This window comes from Haliotis rubra, unplaced genomic scaffold, assembly GCF_003918875.1.
Source record: "Haliotis rubra isolate DU_JTF1 unplaced genomic scaffold, ASM391887v1 Scf843, whole genome shotgun sequence".
Classification (NCBI taxonomy): Eukaryota; Metazoa; Mollusca; class Gastropoda; order Lepetellida; family Haliotidae; genus Haliotis; species Haliotis rubra.
In genome coordinates this window covers 94,819-117,862 of record NW_025767572.1, presented here as the reverse complement: position 1 = coordinate 117,862, position 23,044 = coordinate 94,819, and the positions used below count along the sequence as shown (strand labels likewise).

The following is a 23,044-nucleotide window of genomic DNA, read 5'->3' as shown; positions in this document are numbered from 1 at the left end:
TAGGGTCGTACCATCGGTGGATCTAGGGACCAAAGCCACAGGCATTGCAAAAGAATAGAACCAACGAGTCATGCCATCGTGTTGTTTTAAGATATGCTGTTTGGGCCGAGTAAAGACATCCAGTGACGAGGACTTGGACAGTCTCAGCTAACGCATTACCATGTCAACATTCATGTTAACATTCTTTTTAAGAATCACGTTTTGACGATTGCGAGTTGGCGCGCTAAAATAGCTGTGGAAGTCTTCGCATCATGAGTCATGCATCACATGACTATCATCAGATAAATAGAATGTGCATAGGTACATAAAATATAATCATATCATAAATAGCCTCCACATTAATCAAGTCATGACGACCCGAACTAATATACGGCATTAGAAAAGGACTCGAAATGGGGAACCTGTTCTTTCGAATTGGAGCCTCCTTTGCCAAGGAGCTCGATGTCATCTATGTAAAGGTGAGGAGTAGGCGGTGTTGGGGATCTGTCTTATCGAGGTCCGGGATGGTAACCCTCCTATCTAGTGAGCTTACTATGATTAGTGTCATGTGTATACTTAAACCTTCACAATTTACATGACAGAGGCGATATCTAATCGAAACCCTTGGCAATTGATGGTGTCCAAAATGAGGGCGTGCATTGCCGTACTGTGAAGAGATGTCCCGTCCCGTCCATGGGTTTATAGGGAAGGAAGACGTGAGAACGGGAGATCTCACCGCGACAACGATGACCAGTATTAGGATCATGTGATGTGCAGTGATGCTTCTCGCACCCGCCATCGCATGCATAACTTTGATCCGACGGCCACCTTTGCTGTCTAACGTCCTGTCGTGTAACCCTCACTCAGATGTTGTCATGATCAAGTCATGGCAGCCACATAGCACGTACATCTGGACCTCGTGGTCGGATGCTGTCGTAATTGAGTCCTTACAGTCAAGCTTTTACTAGGGAGACAAAGCTGCAGTCTGAAACCGATTTGGCAGGTAAACCAGATTGATATGTTACCTTGCCGAAGTGTCCTTACACGTTGACATTCAGAACATTGTCTGTTCCGGGCGTGGCCAGTCTGTTGGTGACCCCGGAGTGACATATGACATCTTCTTAATCCCTTATAACAACAACATATGGGACAGTGTACTAATCCTTTAAAACAACATCCATGATTTCACATAATTTGATAAAGGTTAACTAAGTGATGTGGTTATATTCACCGACACAAGCCCTCAATCAGCCAGAGTCTCCAATTAATCTTAGATGCTTTATAAATTTATTTCCCCTCCACGTACAGTTTACTACAGTCGTTGTTGTATTAGTAAATTTTCATTGTTGTTGTCAGTCGCTTTCATGCATACCCTTATGTTGTTTTTGTAAATGCGTAAATACAATCACCTTTAATGTGACATAAAGTAACATCCAATTAAACATACTGCATTCTACTTTATTATTTTTGGGGGAAACATTTACCAGTTGATCTTACAACGCTGTGTCTCCGTAGTGGAGGTGGAGTAGGGCATCTCAATGTACTGCTGCTGCTTCCATCAGCCCTAACCACAGGTTTCCCTCAAAATCATAAATCAGTTTCAAGTTAAAAACATTGAATGACATATATTTATTGTGGTCATAATACATAACCAACCGACTAATACCCAACTAAACAATCTCAAACAATGGAAGGCTGTCATAGATGTGTTTGAACAATATGAAACATTCAGTTGTATTAGACAATCTCAAACAATGGAAGGCTGTCATAGATGTGTTTGAACAATATGAAACATTCAGTTGTATTAGACAATCTCAAACAATGGAAGGCTGTCATAGATGTGTTTGAACAATATGAAACATTCAGTTGTATTAGACAATCTCAAACAATGGAAGGCTGTCATAGATGTGTTTGAACAATATGAAACATTCAGTTGTATTAGACAATCTCAAACAATGGAAGGCTGTCATAGATGTGTTTGAATATGAATATGAATTAGACATTCATTGTATGTAACAATATTAGACAATCTCAAACAATGGAAGGCTGTCATAGATGTGTTTGAACAATATGAAACATTCAGTTGTATTAGACAATCTCAAACAATGGAAGGCTGTCATAGATGTGTTTGAACAATATGAAACATTCAGTTGTATTAGTTGTAACTAATACGAAATATAGTAACAAGTTTTCAGTTTCGAAAATCGAGCAGACAGATATCTTACGTTATTATCCATGAATGTATTGTAAGATGGGCCTTGGCAATATTTTTCAGATAGACACGTTAGCTGCTGAGTATCCGGCCCAAACCAACTACCTGTACTGTACCTACAATGGCATGGTGGGTCGTTACGTTGTTCCTATGTATATCTAGTTTTGCATCAGTATCTACCACATTTAGGATCTTCCTTTATTAAGATGAACGTCGCACTGCATCGCAATGCCCAGGTAGCTAAGTCGTCACGGGATGAAGACATATATGTCTATTAGAAAATGGTCAAATTTAACATAAGTCACATTTGGAATTACACTTTCTTAAGTAAAGTACTAATTCTAGTACTTTGGTTGGGCTTCGAACCAAACACTGAGAGCGAGGCGATGAATCACCAGCACACGAACTCAGCGACCTAACCCACTCGGCCAACGCGGCTTTCTACAACACTGGAGGTGTGACAACTGGCAGTGTAGATGACGCACTCGATGTACCCCTCTGACAAGTGTAAATGTGCACGGCTCCCACGGCCGAAGCAATGAATAGATAAATGCCTTTTAGATAGTGTTCGAGTGTAACAAATGTACGCGATCTCAGTCAAGAGCTCATTAAAGATATGTGTTCTCATCGAGCACAGATGTTGTTGATGGCAACTTGACGTGTATAATGACTATGTTGTTCCAGGAGCATGACGTATCCTTCAACGATCATGGCGTTATGGTTCTGGGATGCGGACCGTATCATATCGGAAGCAGTGTTGAATTCGACTGGTGTGCCGTTTCCTGCATCAGAACACTGCGGGACCTCGGAAAGAAAACAGTTAAGTTCGAAGGCACACATTTCAACATTCTACATTTAAATAGAATAGTCTTTCCGTTCGGGCAGCAACATGTGCATAGAATTTATGAATCAAACGGGTTTTTTTTATGCCACAATAAAATCAGTAGCAGCGCACCATACCGCCAACAATAACAATAACCAGTTCATTGTTTCTCTTGATTCTCCTAAGTGACATGTCAGGGGTCTGCACCATACATTATTGTATTATTGAGAGAGAGAGAGTTACTTACGGTGTTCTGGGGACAGGTTGTTGTGAATCATAACCCGGAGACTGTCAGCACCGACTTTGATGAATGTGACCGTCTCTACTTCGAGGAATTGTCGTTGGAGAGAGTATTAGACATCAACGAACAAGAGGTGAGTCGGCTTTAAGCCCACTGTTTTCTTCAAGTCTCTGATCAAGTGTTCTACATGTTTACTATAATACCTACCTGTTGCGTAGGGTTTCCCAACGATTCTTGTTGCTGTTGCTCTGATTATTTCATTGACTATTTCCCGTATCTTCTAGACATATTTATTTCTACAAAACGTGCTGCGGGATATAATTTTTAATTCCCCTATCTTCACAGCAAATAGTCAGATAAAACGATAGAGCAGTCGAAGTGCTTGAGGGGTTACGATTTTATAGTGATTTTTTTTAAGATATCGATATTAAAAGTTCCTCATATGATCTTTTGTATGTTTTAGTCTGTTGCTTTTACATCAGATTGATCTGTCAGCTCCCAAGAAGCCTCGCATTTCATATTGTTTGTTGTGTAGCTCGCATTTTAGTATACTATGACAACTCAGTGTGACTTTACTATAGGCAGATGGAGCTTGGTACATACCATCATTAAGATGAAAAACGGAAAGTGTTTATAATGGTTGACATTACTTGGCCTCTCTCAGTACTCAACAGAAGGTACAGCTATTGTTCACTCATATAATTATATACTCGTAATGTATTATGTGGGCTATGTTGTAGCGTTGTGAAGGAGTTGTAGTGTCTGTTGGTGGACAAATCCCAAACAACCTGGCCCTTCCTCTTCACAAGAGAGGGGTGAGAATCCTGGGCACAAGCGCACTCATGATAGACAACGCTGAAAATAGACCTGTGTTCTCCGCTATATGTGACACTCTTGGTATCAGACAGCCTGAATGGAGGTCCCTCACAAAACTGGTATGTATGCACACTCACTCAGTCACAGATTCACTCACTCACTCGTTGAATATAACTAACTTATGAATATACTTGTCTCCCATTTAGGATGAAGCTTTAGACTTCGCTGCGACTGTTGGCTACCCCTGTTTGTTGAGGCCCTCCTATATCCTTAGTGGCTCAGCGATGAACGTGGCGTACACACCCGAGGAGTTACAGGGCTACCTGCAGGAAGCAGCGCAGATTTCTAGTGACTACCCGGTTGTTATAACGAAATTCTACAACGGATCTCGGGAAGTTGAGATGGATGCGATTGCTTCTGATGGAGCTGTAAGTTGTCTGTTAAAGTAATACGTTGAATTCTTAAAGGTCACGATTATAAACATTTAACAGTTTTCATGGGAATATATTCTTTCCATGGTTTCATCTCATTTGTTACATGCCTCAATGTTATGTCACATGTTCATATGTGTCTAAGGGTTGGTTAGAACTTGTCCAATCGCCGCGATCTTTGTTTGAAAGGAGATGGGGAGTGATTCTCTGTCAAAGTCCTTTGATCATTTATTTCTTTTGTTAAAGTCATAGTCACGAAAATACTCGTGTAGTAATGTGTTAACACAATAACTCGAAATCTTTAACAGTAAAGCTTAGATTCTCCTTCCAACTATATAATCGACCTGTGACCTGGAGAAACAATTGTCTGCAAACATGACCATCAATATGTATTCAGTCAAGTCACCAAGCCCGACACCGCCATCATTTTGATCAGCTCGTATGAGAACCATCGGAGCCGTTCGGAAGTAACATGTTAATACTTGAAATAACACCTTCTTAGTAAAGTACTACCTCACAAGGGATTCAAAATCAAACTCAATGTATGGCACACAACGTGGAAATATCGGAATGTAAGTTCCATGTATTGACAAAGTTCGTTATGATTACTCCAATACAAATATTGAAACTCGCCTCTCACTCTCCGTGTCTTTTGTTTCAGATTGTTAGCCACGCTATAAGTGAACATGTTGAAAACGCCGGTGTTCACAGTGGTGATGCGACGCTGATGCTGCCCACACAAACTATAAGTGAAGAAGCCCTGGCTGTCGTAAGAAGTTGCCACACACTAGATCCATTTCTGTGCCTCACTAGTAATATGTACTTTCCACAGGATATAGGGGACATTCGAAACAGATTATTTCAGAAATAGTACGAGGTATTAAGTGATGGTATGGATGGCTAGGCAAAAGAAAGGTCTGGGAGTAACATGAATTTCAACATGTTTGGAAGACGACATTGGCGGGTGGATAAAATGTGGGCCATCACGCAAATGTCACAATAATTGGCACTATTATCTTCTATAGTTAGCTCTGTCCCTTGATTCTTCCATGGATAATATGCTGTGGCGTTCTAACTGTCATGGTGATCCTGCCATATTTCCTCACAAACCCATTTCCAATTCTTTCATGTCTTACGTGGATGTTCGCATGACACGCCTCTCCATAAAGTCCAGAGTGAATCAGTGCTCATCTGAAAACATCACTTCAGACCATCAACTGTTGCCCTATATTTCAGCTCCAAAACCCATGTCATCTGGCTGGAAAGTGTCGATTTGTGGTTCAATTAGCGGTTACCGAGCAAGAAGACAACTTGTAGTCGTCTGGCCTATTGTCAGTAACTGAAACAAGGGACCTGGAATGAAATTGGCCGTTTTCAATCGATTTCCTAAGGTGTGGTCCCAGATTTTGTTTGCAGACCAAAACATTATGTTTTCATATTTGTTGCAAAGTCTGCAGATTACACTCAGAAAATTTGAACATATTGGTTACCTCTCGCTTAGCTGCTTAGTCCTACCAGTTTGAGGCAGGCCAACTGCTCTCAGGCGTAAACTAACGTCCAACAGAAACTTGAACTGCTCTCGTGATACTGCAGGCAACTTGGTGCAGCGAGTAACAGGTCGGACAACAAACAGGCAGACCAAGGGTGACCACGACCCCTGAAGATCGCTTCCTACGCATTTTGCATCTGCGTAACAGATTCTTGCCTGTGACGTCATAGGCGTCGAATGCGTTAGGTCGTGTGGTCAGCAGACAGACAGTAGCAAGACGACTAAAAGCAGCCGGTATCAGACCCTACGGAGGCCCGCTGTTGATCAATGAACATCGTCGTCGAAGACAGTGAGGCATTGGCAACTTCTAAACTGGCAGCCCGTCCTCTTCACCGACGAGAGCAGGTTCTGCATGTCGGTATAATGGCCAACAACGTGTTTATCGTCGAAGAGGAGAATGCACTGCCCGTTGTTTCGTACAAGAGGCTGTACCATTTGGGGGTTAGGATTGCCATGGTGTGGGGAGGCATTTGTGGTGACGAGAGGACGCCATTGGTCATCATTGATGCCGTACGCTACAGAGATGAGGTACGCCCTACGCCCTGTCGTGCTTCCATTCCTTCGTCAGATGCCACAGGATATCACGAGGATGCCTGGCCTCAAATTGCTAACGTTGTGCAAAACTTCCTTTACGTCAACAACGTTCATGTGTTACCCTGGCCAGCTCACTCTCCAGACCTTAATCCCATAGAACACCTTTGGGATGTCATGGACAGACAAAGTCGACGGCGACAACAACCTCCACACACCCGGGATGAGCTCATTGTGGCCCTCCATGAAGAATGGAGACACATCCCACGTGACGTCATCGGGCGAGTGGCGAATTCAGTGCGTAGGAGAGTGTTTGCCTGCATCTACGCCAGCGGAGGCCACACACGCTACTAGGGTGACACATAACACCGCCTATGGTAATCTTGTGCCGAGCTGACGATTTGGACATGTATTGACAAACTGTTTTATGTACGCCACATGACATTTCCAACCATATTTAATTCATTGTTCATTGTATTGTTATGACTGTTTGGACAAAGCTTTAGCACATACGTACTGATGTTTACAGTACCGTTATGTTGATCATTTATGTTTTGTTGTCTTTTCGCTATGGAGCTTCGAATCGGTTGTCATGTTACTTTTGCACGTTAGTGTACACCGCATTGCCAGTCCGATCACAAATACTGTATTAAGGCAAGCGTACAGAACTTACTGATGTTTCAAGGAGATACTAGCACGCATATGTTCATACTGATAAAAACATGGACATTTTACGAAGACAATATTTACTGAAATCGGTTTGTGAAGGATGAAATGATTTACCTGAGTAAATTGGTACACTACGGAACAGCTGTCTTTGTATCCCGGCATATATATCACATAATCAATGCTTCAGTGTTTGTGTTCCAGATCCGTGACATCACAGAAAAAATTGCCATGCACTTTTTGATTTCTGGGCCACTCAATATTCAGTTTCTTGTGAAGGACAGTGATGTAAAGGTCAGTGCACCTACATTTCCCTTCGTCATGAAGGCGGGCAAGATTTGGGGTTCGTTATATTTCGTTCGTTTGTGAGGGAGTGTTTTTACGCAGCTTTTAGCAATATTCCAGCAATACCACGACTCCAGAAAGGGGCTTCGTACATTGTACTCATTATTTTTCGTAGAATAGAGAGCTACATATTTGTTTCTTACAAACAGAGTTAGAATGTGCCTTCAGTAACCCATACTTGTCATAAGAGGCGACTAGCAGGATCTGGTGGTCAGGCTCGCTGACTTGGTTGACACATGTCATCAGTTCCCAGTTGCGCAGATCGATGCTCATGTTGTTGATCACTGGATTGTCTGGTCCAGACTCGATTATTTACAGACCACCGCCATATAGCTGGAATTTTGCTGAGTGCGGCGTAAAACTAAACTCACTCACTCTTACAAACAGAAAGCCAAAAACATACTTAAATCTTTTTTACCAGGTTTTAGAATTTGCTGAGGAAACTGATAATATGTAATCATTTATTACGCTGGGAGTCCAAGTTCAGTAATTACTGCTATTAACCCATAGACTGGTTAAGCTCAATAAAGAACCTGCCCTTCTTAATATGTTCTGATAACTCTAATAATAGCAACACGGGGTGTGTTCAATGAAACATGAGTAATTAATTCGTGACCTGCGTTAGTTGGAAATGACTTTAATCAGTTAACACAACACAATGTTATTTTGTGAGGAGGCCGCAATGTCCTGTACAGATGTACTTATATGTTCACTGTTACGGCCACACTCCAGATGTGAAAAGCAGAAACTGTGCCCCCTGCATGTAGCTTAGGGGGGTACTTGGCACGCTACGTGTCCTCGTGTAGTATACATATAGCTTAGGGGAGTTACTTGACACGCTACGTGTCCTCGTGTAGTATACATGTAGCTTAAGGGGGTACTTGACACGCTACGTGTCCTCGTGTAGTATACATGTAGCTAAGGGGAGTTACTTGACACGCTCCGTGTCCTCGTGTAGTATACATGTAGCTTAGGGGGATTACTTGACACGCTCCGTGTCCTCGTGTAGTATACATGTAGCTTAGGGGGATTACTTGACACGCTACGTGTCCTCGTGTAGTATACATGTAGCTTAGGGGGGTACTTGACACGCTACGTGTCCTCGTGTAGTATACATGTAGCTTAGGGGAGTTACTTGACACGCTCCGTGTCCTCGTGTAGTATACATGTAGCTTAGGGGGGTACTTGACACGCTCCGTGTCCTCGTGTAGTATACATGTAGCTTAGGGGAGTTACTTGACACGCTCCGTGTCCTCGTGTAGTATACATGTAGCTTAGGGGGATTACTTGACACGCTACGTGTCCTCGTGTAGTATACATGTAGCTTAGGGGGGTACTTGACACGCTACGTGTCCTCGTGTAGTATACATGTAGCTTAGGGGAGTTACTTGACACGCTCCGTGTCCTCGTGTAGTATACATGTAGCTTAGGGGGTTACTTGACACGCTAAGTGTCCTCGTGTAGTATACATGTAGCTTAGGGGGGTACTTGACACGCTACGTGTCCTCGTGTAGTATACATGTAGCTTAGGGGGGTACTTGACACGCTACGTGTCCTCGTGTAGTATACATGTAGCTTAGGGGAGTTACTTGACACGCTCCGTGTCCTCGTGTAGTATACATGTAGCTTAGGGGAGTTACTTGACACGCTCCGTGTCCTCGTGTAGTATACATGTAGCTTAGGGGAGTTACTTGACACGCTCCGTGTCCTCGTGTAGTATACATGTAGCTTAGGGGGGTACTTGACACGCTACGTGTCCTCGTGTAGTATACATGTAGCTAAGGGGAGTTACTTGACACGCTCCGTGTCCTCGTGTAGTATACATGTATCTTAGGGGGATTACTTGACACGCTCCGTGTCCTCGTGTAGTATACATGTAGCTTAGGGGGATTACTTGACACGCTACGTGTCCTCGTGTAGTATACATGTAGCTTAGGGGGGTACTTGACACGCTAAGTGTCTTCGTGTAGTATACATGTAGCTTAGGGGAGTTACTTGACACGCTCCGTGTCCTCGTGTAGTATACATGTAGCTTAGGGGGGTACTTGACACGCTACGTGTCCTCGTGTAGTATACATGTAGCTTAGGGGAGTTACTTGACACGCTCCGTGTCCTCGTGTAGTATACATGTAGCTTAGGGGGATTACTTGACACGCTACGTGTCCTCGTGTAGTATACATGTAGCTTAGGGGGGTACTTGACACGCTACGTGTCCTCGTGTAGTATACATGTAGCTTAGGGGAGTTACTTGACACGCTCCGTGTCCTCGTGTAGTATACATGTAGCTTAGGGGGGTTACTCGACACGCTAAGTGTCCTCGTGTAGTATACATGTAGCTTAGGGGGGTACTTGACACGCTACGTGTCCTCGTGTAGTATACATGTAGCTTAGGGGGGTACTTGACACGCTACGTGTCCTCGTGTAGTATACATGTAGCTTAGGGGAGTTACTTGACACGCTACGTGTCCTCGTGTAGTATACATGTAGCTTAGGGGTTACTTGACACGCTCCGTGTCCTCGTGTAGTATACATGTAGCTTAGGGGAGTTACTTGACACGCTCCGTGTCCTCGTGTAGTATACATGTAGCTTAGGGGAGTTACTTGACACGCTCCGTGTCCTCGTGTAGTATACATGTAGCTTAGGGGAGTTACTTGACACGCTCCGTGTCCTCGTGTGGTATACATGTAGCTTTCATTGAGTGATTGAAGTTTTCTTACTTTCAGGTCATTGAGCTGAATCTGAGAGCATCTCGTTCATTTCCATTTGTTTCTAAGACGATTGGGACAGATTTCATAGAAACAGGGACCAAGGTCATGCTGAATATGCCGATCAATCTGGAAACACTACCAACTCTGAGTACCCCGCGGCTACCTACAACGTATGTAGGAATAAAAGTAAGTGTAGGTGATATATGCGCTTTGAGCATGCACCTTGTAGATGGATACAGCGCTTTATAAATGCTCATTATTATTATTATATTCACAAAGTGCAATGTTAGAGGGAAGAGGGAGAGGCCACCTTATTTTCGAATCATCCGACCAATGTGATTCTGTAGCGCAATTTGAGTTATAAATGTCACTTCTGGGCAACTGTCTGGCTGTTGTATGTCAACCTGTGCCCTGTAACTGAAAGTGTCTGATACATCCTTCGGGGTACAGTATTACTTGATGAAAAAAGTACAAGAACTGCCTTTCAGTCCGACGTTAAAAGGGTTTGGTGCTCGTCTATTATGGTTCGTGCACATCAAAGAAATCAACCTGAAAGTCAATTCGGAAATGTACATTGATTCTACCGACACGTTGTGTTCGAAATACTCGTGCTAACAGATTTACAGACTATTTTAATTAGATTATTAACTTAGCAGTCATTATCCTTTCCTTTTAGCGTCAGACGGTATTAATATATCAGAACCCATGAGGTACAGAATAATATCGCCCTTCTCACTGCTGTACATTTCCCATTTCTTTGTCTTTGATTAGTGCTCTATTTATGTCCTGTAAACCAAAACGACACTGTACAATGTTGAGTACAGTACACAGTATTCTGGGCAATGCTTTCCAGTTTTGATGTGCAGTCAAACACTGTAGGTTGATTTGCTGTTTCCTGTTCGGCTTGGTATTGCCATACATGTAGACCGCATGTTACTATGTTGGTGTCTCCATGCCGGAAATCTCATTATACTGCACACAAATTACCCCGATCTGCCGGTGATGTCAGTTAAAATTCCCACTAATATGACGTAAAATAATGTTGAAACACTCCTTAAATTATTTTACCAGGAACAATATTTGTCTTTGTGTGACAATACATCACAGCTATGACGTCCCAGTCTGAAGACGGTAATAGACGAAGGTCAAATAATGTAGTGCTGGACCTGATGATAGCCGGGAGGTAGAACGTTTGTTACTGCATATTCATGTATTTATTTGATATTATTCCCTCGGGAATGAAAAAAAGAGGAAGCTTTAATTTATCTTTCGCAAATATAATTTAAATGTTGTTGATCCCAGGCACCAATGTTTTCCTGGCCACGACTGAAAGATGCTGATCCTCTACTGAAGTGTGAGATGTCATCAACTGGGGAGGTACGTACAGACCTTTACAGTTGGAGTATAAGATGGCATCAACTGGGGAGGTACGTACTGACTTTTACATGTGGAGTATAAGATGACATCAACTGGGGAGGTACGTACTGACTTTTACAGCTGAATTATAAGATGACATCAACTGGGGAGGTACGTACAGACCTTTACAGTTGGAGTATCAGATGGCATCAACTGGGGAGGTACGTACTGACTTTTAAATGTGGAGTATAAGATGGCATCAACTGGGGAGGTACGTACTGACTTTTAAATGTGGAGTATAAGATGGCATCAACTGGGGAGGTACGTACTGACTTATACATGTGGAGTATAAGATCGCATCAACTGGGGAGGTACGTACTGACTTATACATGTGGAGTATAAGATGGCTCAACTGGGGAGGTACGTACTGACTTATACATGTGGAGTATAAGCTGGCATCAACTGGGGAGGTACGTACTGACTTTTAAATGTGGAGTATAAGATCGCATCAACTGGGGAGGTACGTACTGACTTTTAAATGTGGAGTATAAGATGGCATCAACTGGGGAGGTACGTACTGACTTATACATGTGGAGTATAAGATGGCATCAACTGGGGAGGTACGTACTGACTTATACATGTGGAGTATAAGATGGCTCAACTGGGGAGGTACGTACTGACTTATACATGTGGAGTATAAGATGGCTCAACTGGGGAGGTACGTACTGACTTATACATGTGGAGTATAAGATGGCATCAACTGGGGAGGTACGTTCTGACTTTTAAATGTGGAGTATAAGATGGCATCAACTGGGGAGGTACGTACTGACTTTTAAATGTGGAGTATAAGATGGCATCAATTGAGGAGGTACGTACTGACTTATACATGTGGAGTATAAGATGGCTCAACTAAGGAGGTACGTACAGACTGATACAGCTGATGTATAAGATGTCATCAGCTGGGGAGGTACGTACAAACGTTTACAACTGGAGTGTGAGTGAGCTTCACATTGGCAATATTCCTGCCGTAAAGACCTATCAACGAAGAACATTAAAACTTATGTAATGTATTACAGACGGAACCGTTGTGGGATTTTGTGACATCAGGGTTGGATGTAACACTGGAATGTTGGTGTTAGTAAGGCATTTAAGCATGCATTCAGACGCTAAGAGAGTGAACAAGCTTTACAATCAGTACTGATGACTGCACAGTCAGCTAGTGACGGTTGAGTTGAAACAGTTTCACGTCTCGGCAAATGTAATTATATACCCACTACAGCAGTTCATCGGTGTGACAGAAAAATACAACAAACAAGTTGCTATTCGTTCAGCTAGCTTGTCTGCGCATGCCCGTCAGACGATCTGAATCTAGCTGCTAGACTTTAAACCCGAATGCGGGAAGTACTGGTACCGTCGTTTAAATTGCGTGATTGTAGTGTAGTATTTAGTATTGCTCAGTTAACTTGTTGTGAGGGTTGTGGATTGGTTACCTCCCACACATGACACGTGAAGCCCTGTCTTTCCAGGCATCATGTTACTTCTTTCATCGCGTACATATACTTAAGGTTAATACACTATACCATAACAGGTTTTGCGATGTTATGTTTCATGTTTTCAGGTGGCGTGTTTTGGTAGCACCAAGTATACAGCGTTTCTCAAAGCTCTAATGTCTGCAGGATTCCGCGTTCCCAAGGCTGGCAGTGGTGTCTTGCTGGGGATGCAGAAATCATTCCTCCCCCACTTCCTTCCATTCGGCAAGAGGCTATCATTGTTTGGTTACCAGGTAGGTTGTGCAACACAGAAACTAGTTATGGAAGTAAGAATGTGTGAAATTGTCACCCAAGACAGATATGACCCTGGGCCTCCTTTCACAAAGCACTAAGGTGATCGTAAGTTACTAAGGTAACCATAGTGCAATGTGAAAGAATGGGAGGTAAGTTTAACCTTAGTAAAGGTTGCTTCGTGAAAGGAGACCCTGTCCATCTACTCGCAACTCCTGTGCACGATTACACTAACGGGGTGAGCGATGTTCTTGTTTGGGATGTACTGGGTAGATCACTACACAGTAGAGACAATACATTTGATGAGTCACTAAACTTGGTTAGTTCTTCATATCATATACAGCCAATCAACATTAAGAGAACCAGTTATAATATTTTGAATATTGCTACTACATTTCCAACACAATGGTGTAGCATCTTTAAAACGCCTCATCATGACATTTCATGACATTTCACGTCATGCATGAACCTACAGAAGCTAAAGTGTGTGCAGGTGCTCACAATCGCCAGACCAACTGAGCTAAGCTCACGCTTACAAATGCCTCACACAAAGCATCGCAGTGAGCAGACACAATGGCAAGTTGTGATAAAGGTGGTGGCGTCAATATCCAAAGACGCCGGGATGTTTGGCAAATCAAAACGTGTAACTACTCGGCTATAGGTACCGTCAAACAGGTTGGGTTGCAATGGGATCTGGGCTAAGCAGGTATCTAGAAACGATACCAAGACAGGATTGTCTCATTGCTCGACGCAGTATATTCAGATCTGCTCCTGACAATTCCGTACAGGAAGGCGAATTTCAACATCGGTTAAGATGATAATGCCAGACCACATCGTCCCAGGGACGTCACCGAATATCTCCGACGAGAAGGTATACGGTTCTTGGACTGGTCCGCTGAGTTCCCTAACATATCACAAAGATTTGGATGTTCTCGGGCAAAGAGTGTACACATGAGACCCAACACCCGCCAATGTAGCCCAGGTTGAGATAGCACTTCAGGCGGAATGGGAACGTGTCATGTTTGACGCAGTATGACTGACACACCAGATATTGATGTACACGCTCGAAATAAATTTTGCAGACATTTATCGTTATAATTAATTCCTTTATTTGTCGTCGGTAGTATATTTGTCCACAGTAAAGGTATTTAGATGATATATTTTTCTATCAATAGATGTATGCAACAGAGAAAACAGCCTCTTACTTGAACACACATTACATCCCGACGGAGGTAGTCAACTGGCCGCCCCCATCACCCAGCAGTACGGACCACCCAACAGCCACACGGTAACGTCCATTGCCCACCCATACTCTGGCGCTTGGGACGGATATGGACAATGGTCTTGACACCTACATCGGACATGGAGTCGGGATGGGGTTGTTAGAGGATAGTGACTTGTAAACGATTAGAATACAACTTCTACGTGGGTGTTCCTCTTCAGCTCTTCTATGTTAAGTTTTAATCTTCATTGTAAAAAAGTAGTAGAGAGGGGGTGGTAGTAATGGATTGATTTAAAGACATTCCTGGATCGTTGGAAGGTCGATTTGCCGCCAACATTTTGCTGAAGAAATCTATCTTAAGAGAACTGTTTCATAGACTTGTGTACATACTGAATAACATCAGATTCTCATAAATGCCACGAATAAAATACAACCATAACATATCAGTGACGTATGTGAAAGTATCGGCAGTAGTTGTCATCACCCCATTTTGTCTTAGATTCACGTGTTTCATTTCTGTTGAAAATGAAAGGATGAAGGCTGAATCTTCTCTAGAGAGACCCTGGGATGCACCATTGCTGATAGGAAGGTCGTGGAAGAAATCGTTAACCATGATTTTAATACAGCACATGACTTGGGATGTTACACGACGGGTATCTTCTGCATAGGACTCCTTATCCTTAACCCGAACACTCTGGACATTGGTATACTACCAATGTAGGCTGTCACTGTCAAAGTTTCTATATTTGGCTGAGCCATTTTAGGGTCGATTGTAATGTGAACGATTTGCAATATATCGTGAGAACACTTTAGTTGAACTCAGTTTTCAGGTTATAGCTGAATTGCTAATATATCAAACATCTGATTGCTGGAGGTGTAAATATTTGAAAATAGCAGGTCTTTCGAGTGACGGTAATGTATTGAGGAAAAACGGGAAACCTAGGGGCGACAGGGCATGTTGGCGGGTGTCAACAATCAAGACAGCATGGTAGCTTGGTAGCTTGATCAAAATGGATCATGCCCCCACGATCGGTGAAGCATGCATATATATGGCGTGGTATGGCCTGAATCTCCCAGGAAGTATTGTGAATTACTCGTGCAGCCTTACATTTTCCAGAGGTGCTCTGTTAGGAAAACGTCATAGCTCTGGCATTCTGTTGCATGCGATACTCAGTTACAACAATTGCCGTTCGTTGAAACAAAAAACCTGAGACAGAAAACAGGTTTTCACAATATGGTGGAACCGACATCAAGCATGTTCATCATTTGTTGATGTTTTGTTAAAAGCTTTGTTAGCAACTCAGTATAAACAGCAAGACTCTACCCCTTTCTCGCATCCATTCTAACGCTGTACCCTTTCATATATATACATGTACCTCACTTTGCAGATTGATTGAAAATGGAGAGATAGACTTGGTCATCAACCTTCCTAACCACCACACGACATATAACAAAGAGAATTATCTCATCCGGCGTGCTGCCATTGACCACGCGGTGCCGCTTATCACCAACTTTGAGGTAGGTTTTGTCACATAACAGATTAATGTTTGTTACGAACAACTCCAAACAGTTATCAACACTGTGCTAGAATATTTAAAATAAACGCCACATGACCATAATATGTTTGCTTTAAGTACGTTATTAAGAATTCCCTAGTATCCCAATTGCGAAAATTGATGCTTATGATTATTATAGTCATTGGATTATCTGGTCTAGACTCGATTATTTACATACCGCCGTCATATAACCTGGATATTGGCAAGTAAGACGCTAAACAACAAACACAGTGTCCGTATATGTGTATACCATCTTGGCATTTACTCGCGGAACCAGTTTTAGGCGCTTAACAAGGAACACAACTAGTCAATCCGTAATCTTGTGTACATACTTATCTTAAGTCCTGTATATTTATGTAAACAGACCACACTCTGCCTGATCTCCGTTATAAATACGCCTATGTCTTATCATGTATTTATTCATAATACTGAGCGGCCGTGGACTATAGTACAGGTAGTGTAGTAATGGGTGTAAATGTAATCATGCAACATATTGGGAACGCCATAGGTTCAAAGCATGCAATATGACAACGTATTGGTTAGAATCGACGAAACAATTTTCAGTGAATTAAGATAACGGATATAATATTTATAAATAAACTGGTTTCTGAGATCAGCAAACAACGGACATGTAGTATGAAAAGATATTAATTTGTTACATTTTTTGTTTAAATCGCAAAGTTGTCAAAATGTGTGTTCTCTTCAGATCCCCATATCGCCATAACTCGTCCAGTCTCGTGAGCTGCATCTGAATCTTGCATTTGCAGACAAGATTTAGTGTTATATTGAATAGGTATTGGTCCCCATAGAATCTGTTTTCAAGGAGAGAATACGTGGATAGTATATTTGACACTGATAGAGAACAATGCCAATTTTGTATAATAGGGTAGAAATGTGATAAATCTGATAATATGTACCATGTCCACATATTACCATAACCACATAAACAATGCTGATGTCCTCGCTCATCATACACGTCATAACATTTCTGTAGATAGTTTGTAACAGACATTTTAACAAATCTAATCCAGTATTTCATCGTCTTTATCTTGGCAAAATGGATAATCGGTATCTTCCTCATTCTCCATAAACTAAAAGTACTGTCGGAAACAGAAAAAACCCTGTTTTTAGGCTGTTACTCTGTATCCCTAAAATTTACACAATTGCAAATAGCAAATGTTCGAAATAACCCACATCGGCCTAACTGGGCGTTCAGTGGGATGCGTAATAAGATATCCAGAAAAGAATGTTTACTCGTAAAATCGGGCAAAACTTAGAAAACATACGAATAGCTGCTGAAAACAATAGATCAGACTATAGATGGCAATTAGGTCGCTCAATTAGGTCGCTCTCAAAGATATTTTATGCATTTTCATGTGTGTTGAATATGTCTCATCTATTGATTAACATCTTACGTTTTCTCTCATGAAGTTTATGTTGAGATATGTAAAAGAGTATGATACCCATAGAAAAGCTTAAATCAGCCATCGTATTAAATATCTCAAAATATATAGGCATGACCACCCAAAGATCGACAGGACTGGATATTATTTGTATATTGTTATGACATGAGTTTGCTTCCCCAGTTTAATTCCTCTAAAGGATTACCTTATCTCAGTTCATATCTCTAAACACCAGCCCGACCCCCACCGCCGTCTGAGACACTCGTCCTGGTTTTGCGTTTGAGACGACCCCTCCTACCTGTTTCTTTTTATAGTGATAGTGAGACGCCATGGTAGCTACATCTTTAATAGTTTCCGTATTGAAGTTATCATTTTTACGTCAGCTATAGTTTATAATGAAGCTAAGTTTAGTTTCAAAATGGGCATATAGAAAGTGTCCTTTGTAATACAATATCATCGCACACTAATTTGCATAAAGCCATGGTGTGTTCCAAATAAGTCGCTTTGGACTTAGAAACAATAGTTATTTTGCACTCAAACTTTTACATCTAATTTAGAAACTTCACCTAGTAGTATAGAAAATGGGGGTTCTGCTGCAACCTGCCAGTATTCGCATCATTTCAGTTCCTACATCTTGGCTTTTCCCAACATCATTGCTCTACACAGAGATACACATGAGTCTAATTACTGAGTGAGTAGCGCAGCCTCTGTCAATGTCTCCGACAAAAATAGTGCATTGATAATATCCACACCAACCATCATGGCAATGGTAGGAATTATTATAGTATAGTTCAAATGTTTAATTCCTTCATAATCTTTTCTGGGATAATTCTTTACGCACCTCATATGCATCTCAATCGTTTTGTGTAAGTATTATGCACGCCAGCATGCACACAGTATGGCCCAGTATGCCTGATAGTTTTGAGCATGCACAAAACTACGCGGCGTAGGCTGTTACACAGGTCATAAGTTACAAATCGAGTATGCTATGTGTATGTGGTGGATAAGCGGTTCATACATAAAGATTAATACCCGAGCGTAGATGTCACATGTAGATGTCACACTAGTGACTGAAAAGTGATATTTCCCGAGTGAGAACGATAATTGTGACCTCCCTGGGCATCCATACACGTCTATTCAATTATCATGTCAGTGTTGTATACTACCAGTTATATCATGAGTTACTTCCCCTTGCCTACGGCACCGTTGGAACATTCCACTTGTATGGATTACGGAGGTTGTCTATCATGAGTCGCCATTAAAATACACGTGTGTTTAGTCGGCCTGGTTGTCTTTCATGAAGAGCCCGAGTTTGCATGTATATGAAGAACTCCAAAATATTACATGGTGTCAGAAATAAGGATTCTACACATCGTAAAGCATGCTAAGAGGAATATCACAACCTAGTTTTGACATTTGGGATAAATGATGTTTGTAGGTTTCACCACCAAGTGAAAAAGGTGGTAGACCTGAATCGGTTCAGTCTTTCCTCTCACAAGCTAACACAGCGTGACTGAAGCCAACATGAGCACAACTCAAAACTGATTCACGATCATATCATTCCTTGCATATTTGTCAACATGTTATTTTATTCTTGGTTTCAGGTTGCAAAACTACTGGTTGAATCTCTGGACTATGTTGGGAACATCACGGCCAGCAGTCTGTTTGACTACAGAAAGAATGATTCCAAGCCCATTGAATAATTTATAACAAGACCACGACTATAAAATACTACTACACGAACATTGTTTTCAGTTTGCTGATGCTAGTATTTCTCCAACTAAAGGAATGCACTTAAATCCTGAATTTACTTTCAATTCTGTTTATCGTATTCACAACCTTTTCCAGTATATTTCTGCGAGTCATTCTGGGTATCGGCGTAATGAAGTAATCTCCGAGAATAACTCACAAGCTCACAATTTACATCAGAGACTTCATATCCGTGATATCGTCTTTTTAGCCCCGAAGAATGTTTGGACAAATTATTTGGTGCGGTTGAATGTCAAGGTCAGTCATTGTGACAGGAACAATGATTTTGTACATATTCTCTTTTGTCAAAATATGATTTTGCACCCCTTTCTTTCTGTCGAAAATTGTTCACGTTGTCCTATATCTGTGTTTTATATCTTTTTGTGTAAAATGTGTATGTGCCCAACACCATTTGGTCGAAAAATGCTTACATAGGATTTTAAAAAATCTAGGTAAAGGATAATGATAATACATTGTGAATAATTTAAAGGTTGTGTCAGATATCCAGTGCAAGGTTATTCACTGATGCCGTCATACAACTTGAATATTACTAAATATTACTATTCTAAAACCACCAAGAATCAAATCATTTACTTGAGATGACCAAAAGCGATTGAAGCTCACGGCCACACATTATAGGCTAAATATCCAGAAGGCTTATGGTAATGTCTTATTTGGGTAATTCTGAAATATATTTGACCAAACGTGACACATCATTACTACAGTGGATTAGAATGTGGCTCGCATCGTTTCAGTGTCTCTACATAAAACATAACACTGTCCTTTTTGTCCCAGTCCGTTCCAGTCAGTAGTAGTACAAAATAACCATTGCATCACCATGCCGTCTATCAAGGCACAACGACATTGCACTAGAAGTGCACACAGCTGTCTTGAGTAGATATCTAGGGGCACGGTAAGACGAAAAGTATGCGTCACACAGAATGTAAATCGGCCTAGTGTGTATGATCATTTTATGTAAGCTTGAGACATGAGATCTTCCAGGTTAGGTGTCAACGCGTCCGTATTAGCTACCTATGTACGAGATACAGCTCTCTGATATGCCAACAAGTAATACCACGTCACCCGAGATGTACTCCAGAGAATGTTGCCTCAAATCATACATCTACTGCTTCACCTTGTCACTAGTGTCATTTTCATGTGACAGACAATACATGCACACACAAAGCTACTTTACGGGATTTACTATGATTGCAGATACAATAGCTACAATTTGACTTACAAATATGAGGCGTTTGTGGGAAAGCAACTGCTTCAAATTGTATCATGCAAACATTACTGTTAAATCCCTTCATACTGACGTACGAACTTTTTGGTTGAACTAGATTTTACGGACTGAAGCTGTACAATAAAAGTTCGGTACAATAAAAGAAGTTGTTATCCATAAGTTTTGTCAATACTGTAGTTCGACAAGTCCTATTAACTATTGTAATGTTACCAAAAGGTTAATGTCAGTGATATGTTACTATAATGTAACCTTTACGATGAATTTTGTTGTATTGACAGGACTCATTGTTGGCCATTTTCACACGTTATACCTTGCAGCCCTTCCCCCTCATGTAACCTTCCCGCGTGCATCACAGTTGTATGAAAGTAGTTGCATCACGGCACTCGCAAAGTTAACACGTAATGGCTCACAAACCTGACAGTGAATTACTTGTGTATAATGAGGGAATCTGGATTGTGTACATGTTTATCTCTTATGGAAACACACTGCATCAGGTATGCACCCAAAGCCTTCCTGTAATCGGATATTCCACCTGGAATAAAGTATTTACTTGCTCTCAGTGTTGTCGTGTTTATGTATCAAGGCTGACTACTGACTACATTCCTTGTTAGAAGTGTGAATATTAAATATACAACATTCTTTTAATTGTATCCCAACCATTATGTTAATATGCATTAGTAAGTGGTATGTAAATGTTCATTTGTATGTTGGTGTATAAACATCTGCCTTAATTTACTCAGTTGTAAATAATGTCCTCGGACTCAGCATAAGGTCATGACTCACGACACGGGAAGGCCAACGAAAATCATTGACAATGCCGTTATATGTATTCTTATGACAACATGCATTTGATCAAATTTGATCATCTTTTAAACGTGTGTACAAATGGGAGAGGTTAAATTCCAAATACGACACATGCGATGACTTACATACACTGTGCATGCATCTTTAGCTGGGTCATTCACAACACAAGCGAATTCGCCAATAAGTTACTTGAATTATAGCTAACATGTCCTGAAATTCAAGTAAGCTTATTTTTGTCTGTGCCCATTGCCATTTGTAAACATCTGACAAATATGCCTAGCTGAAATCTCACGTTTGTGTTGACCAGTGATATATGCCATTCAAAGACTTTAATGATCAAGTTGGCCACGACGTTCACATTCGACATTAACCGGCCCCCATCCCGCCTACTCCTCGCCACTGCTCAGGGTAGGTTAATGCTCACAAATAACCCCCATATACATTTTCTCGGAAGACATATTCTCTGCAATTTCCTTATATGATGAAATATTTTGTCCGAAGCTTTATAAACGTTTCTATGGCATACAACATTTCTGCGAAACTCTCACCTCTATTTATTTAATCGTTGGCAATAGTGGTGTAATTTGGAAGTTGTCGAACTGTAGAAATAATTAAATTTACAACAGATGTCTCTGTGCAGTCAGCTATTATCGTCAGTCGCTATGACATGGTCCTAAATGTGTCACGAGGTGGACATACATGACATCAGATAGGTGGACATGGTCCTAAATGTGTCACCATGTGAACACACATGACATCAGATAGGTGGACATGGTCCTATATGTGTCACCATGTGAACATACATGACCACAGATAGATGGACATGGTCTTCAATGTGTCCACAGGTGAACATACATGACATGAGAGAGGTGGACATTGTCCTAAATGAGTCACCAGGTGAACTGCACATGACATCAGACAGGTGGATATGGTCTTCAGTGTGTCGCCAGGTGAACATACATGACAACAGATGGGGGGACATGGTCTTCAATGTATCCCCAGGTGAACATACATGACATCAGATAGGTGGACATGGTCTACAGTGTGTCCCCAGGTGAACATACATGACATTAGATAGGTGGACAGGGTCTTCAATGTATCCCCAGGTGAACATACAAGACATGAGATAGGTGGACATGATCTTCTTTGTGTCACCAGGTGAACATACATGACATCAGATAGATGGACATGGTCTTCAATGTGTCCACAGGTGAACATACATGACATGAGAGAGGTGGACATTGTCCTAAATGAGTCACCAGGTGAACTGCACATGACATCAGACAGGTGGATATGGTCTTCAGTGTGTCGCCAGGTGAACATACATGACAACAGATGGGGGGACATGGTCTTCAATGTATCCCCAGGTGAACATACATGACATCAGATAGGTGGACATGGTCTAGAGTGTGTCCCCAGGTGAACATACATGACATTAGATAGGTGGACAGGGTCTTCAATGTATCCCCAGGTGAACATACAAGACATGAGATAGGTGGACATGATCTTCTTTGTGTCACCAGGTGAACATACATGACATCAGATAGGTGGACATGGTCTTCAGTGTGTCCCCAGGTGAACATACATGACATCAGATAGGTGGCGTGGTCTTCAATGTGTCACCA

General features: G+C 41.6%; 1 protein-coding gene across 1 annotated transcript in view; it reads left to right on the top strand.

Annotated features, from left to right (window-relative positions):
- Positions 1-21,169, top strand: part of LOC124262534 (carbamoyl-phosphate synthase [ammonia], mitochondrial-like) — a 67,796-nt gene extending 46,627 nt beyond the window's left edge. Inside the window, exons 23-35 of the mRNA XM_046697039.1 lie at positions 2,255-2,320; positions 2,876-3,010; positions 3,278-3,388; positions 3,996-4,190; positions 4,278-4,499; positions 5,164-5,271; positions 7,453-7,542; positions 10,318-10,488; positions 11,605-11,679; positions 13,277-13,441; positions 14,615-14,727; positions 16,050-16,179; positions 19,225-21,169. Of these exons, the coding sequence (XP_046552995.1) occupies positions 2,255-2,320; positions 2,876-3,010; positions 3,278-3,388; positions 3,996-4,190; positions 4,278-4,499; positions 5,164-5,271; positions 7,453-7,542; positions 10,318-10,488; positions 11,605-11,679; positions 13,277-13,441; positions 14,615-14,727; positions 16,050-16,179; positions 19,225-19,323 (1,680 nt within the window). The 3' untranslated portion in view covers positions 19,324-21,169. The remainder of the gene's footprint in view (positions 1-2,254; positions 2,321-2,875; positions 3,011-3,277; positions 3,389-3,995; positions 4,191-4,277; positions 4,500-5,163; positions 5,272-7,452; positions 7,543-10,317; positions 10,489-11,604; positions 11,680-13,276; positions 13,442-14,614; positions 14,728-16,049; positions 16,180-19,224) is intronic.
- The last annotated feature ends 1,875 nt before the right edge of the window (positions 21,170-23,044 follow it).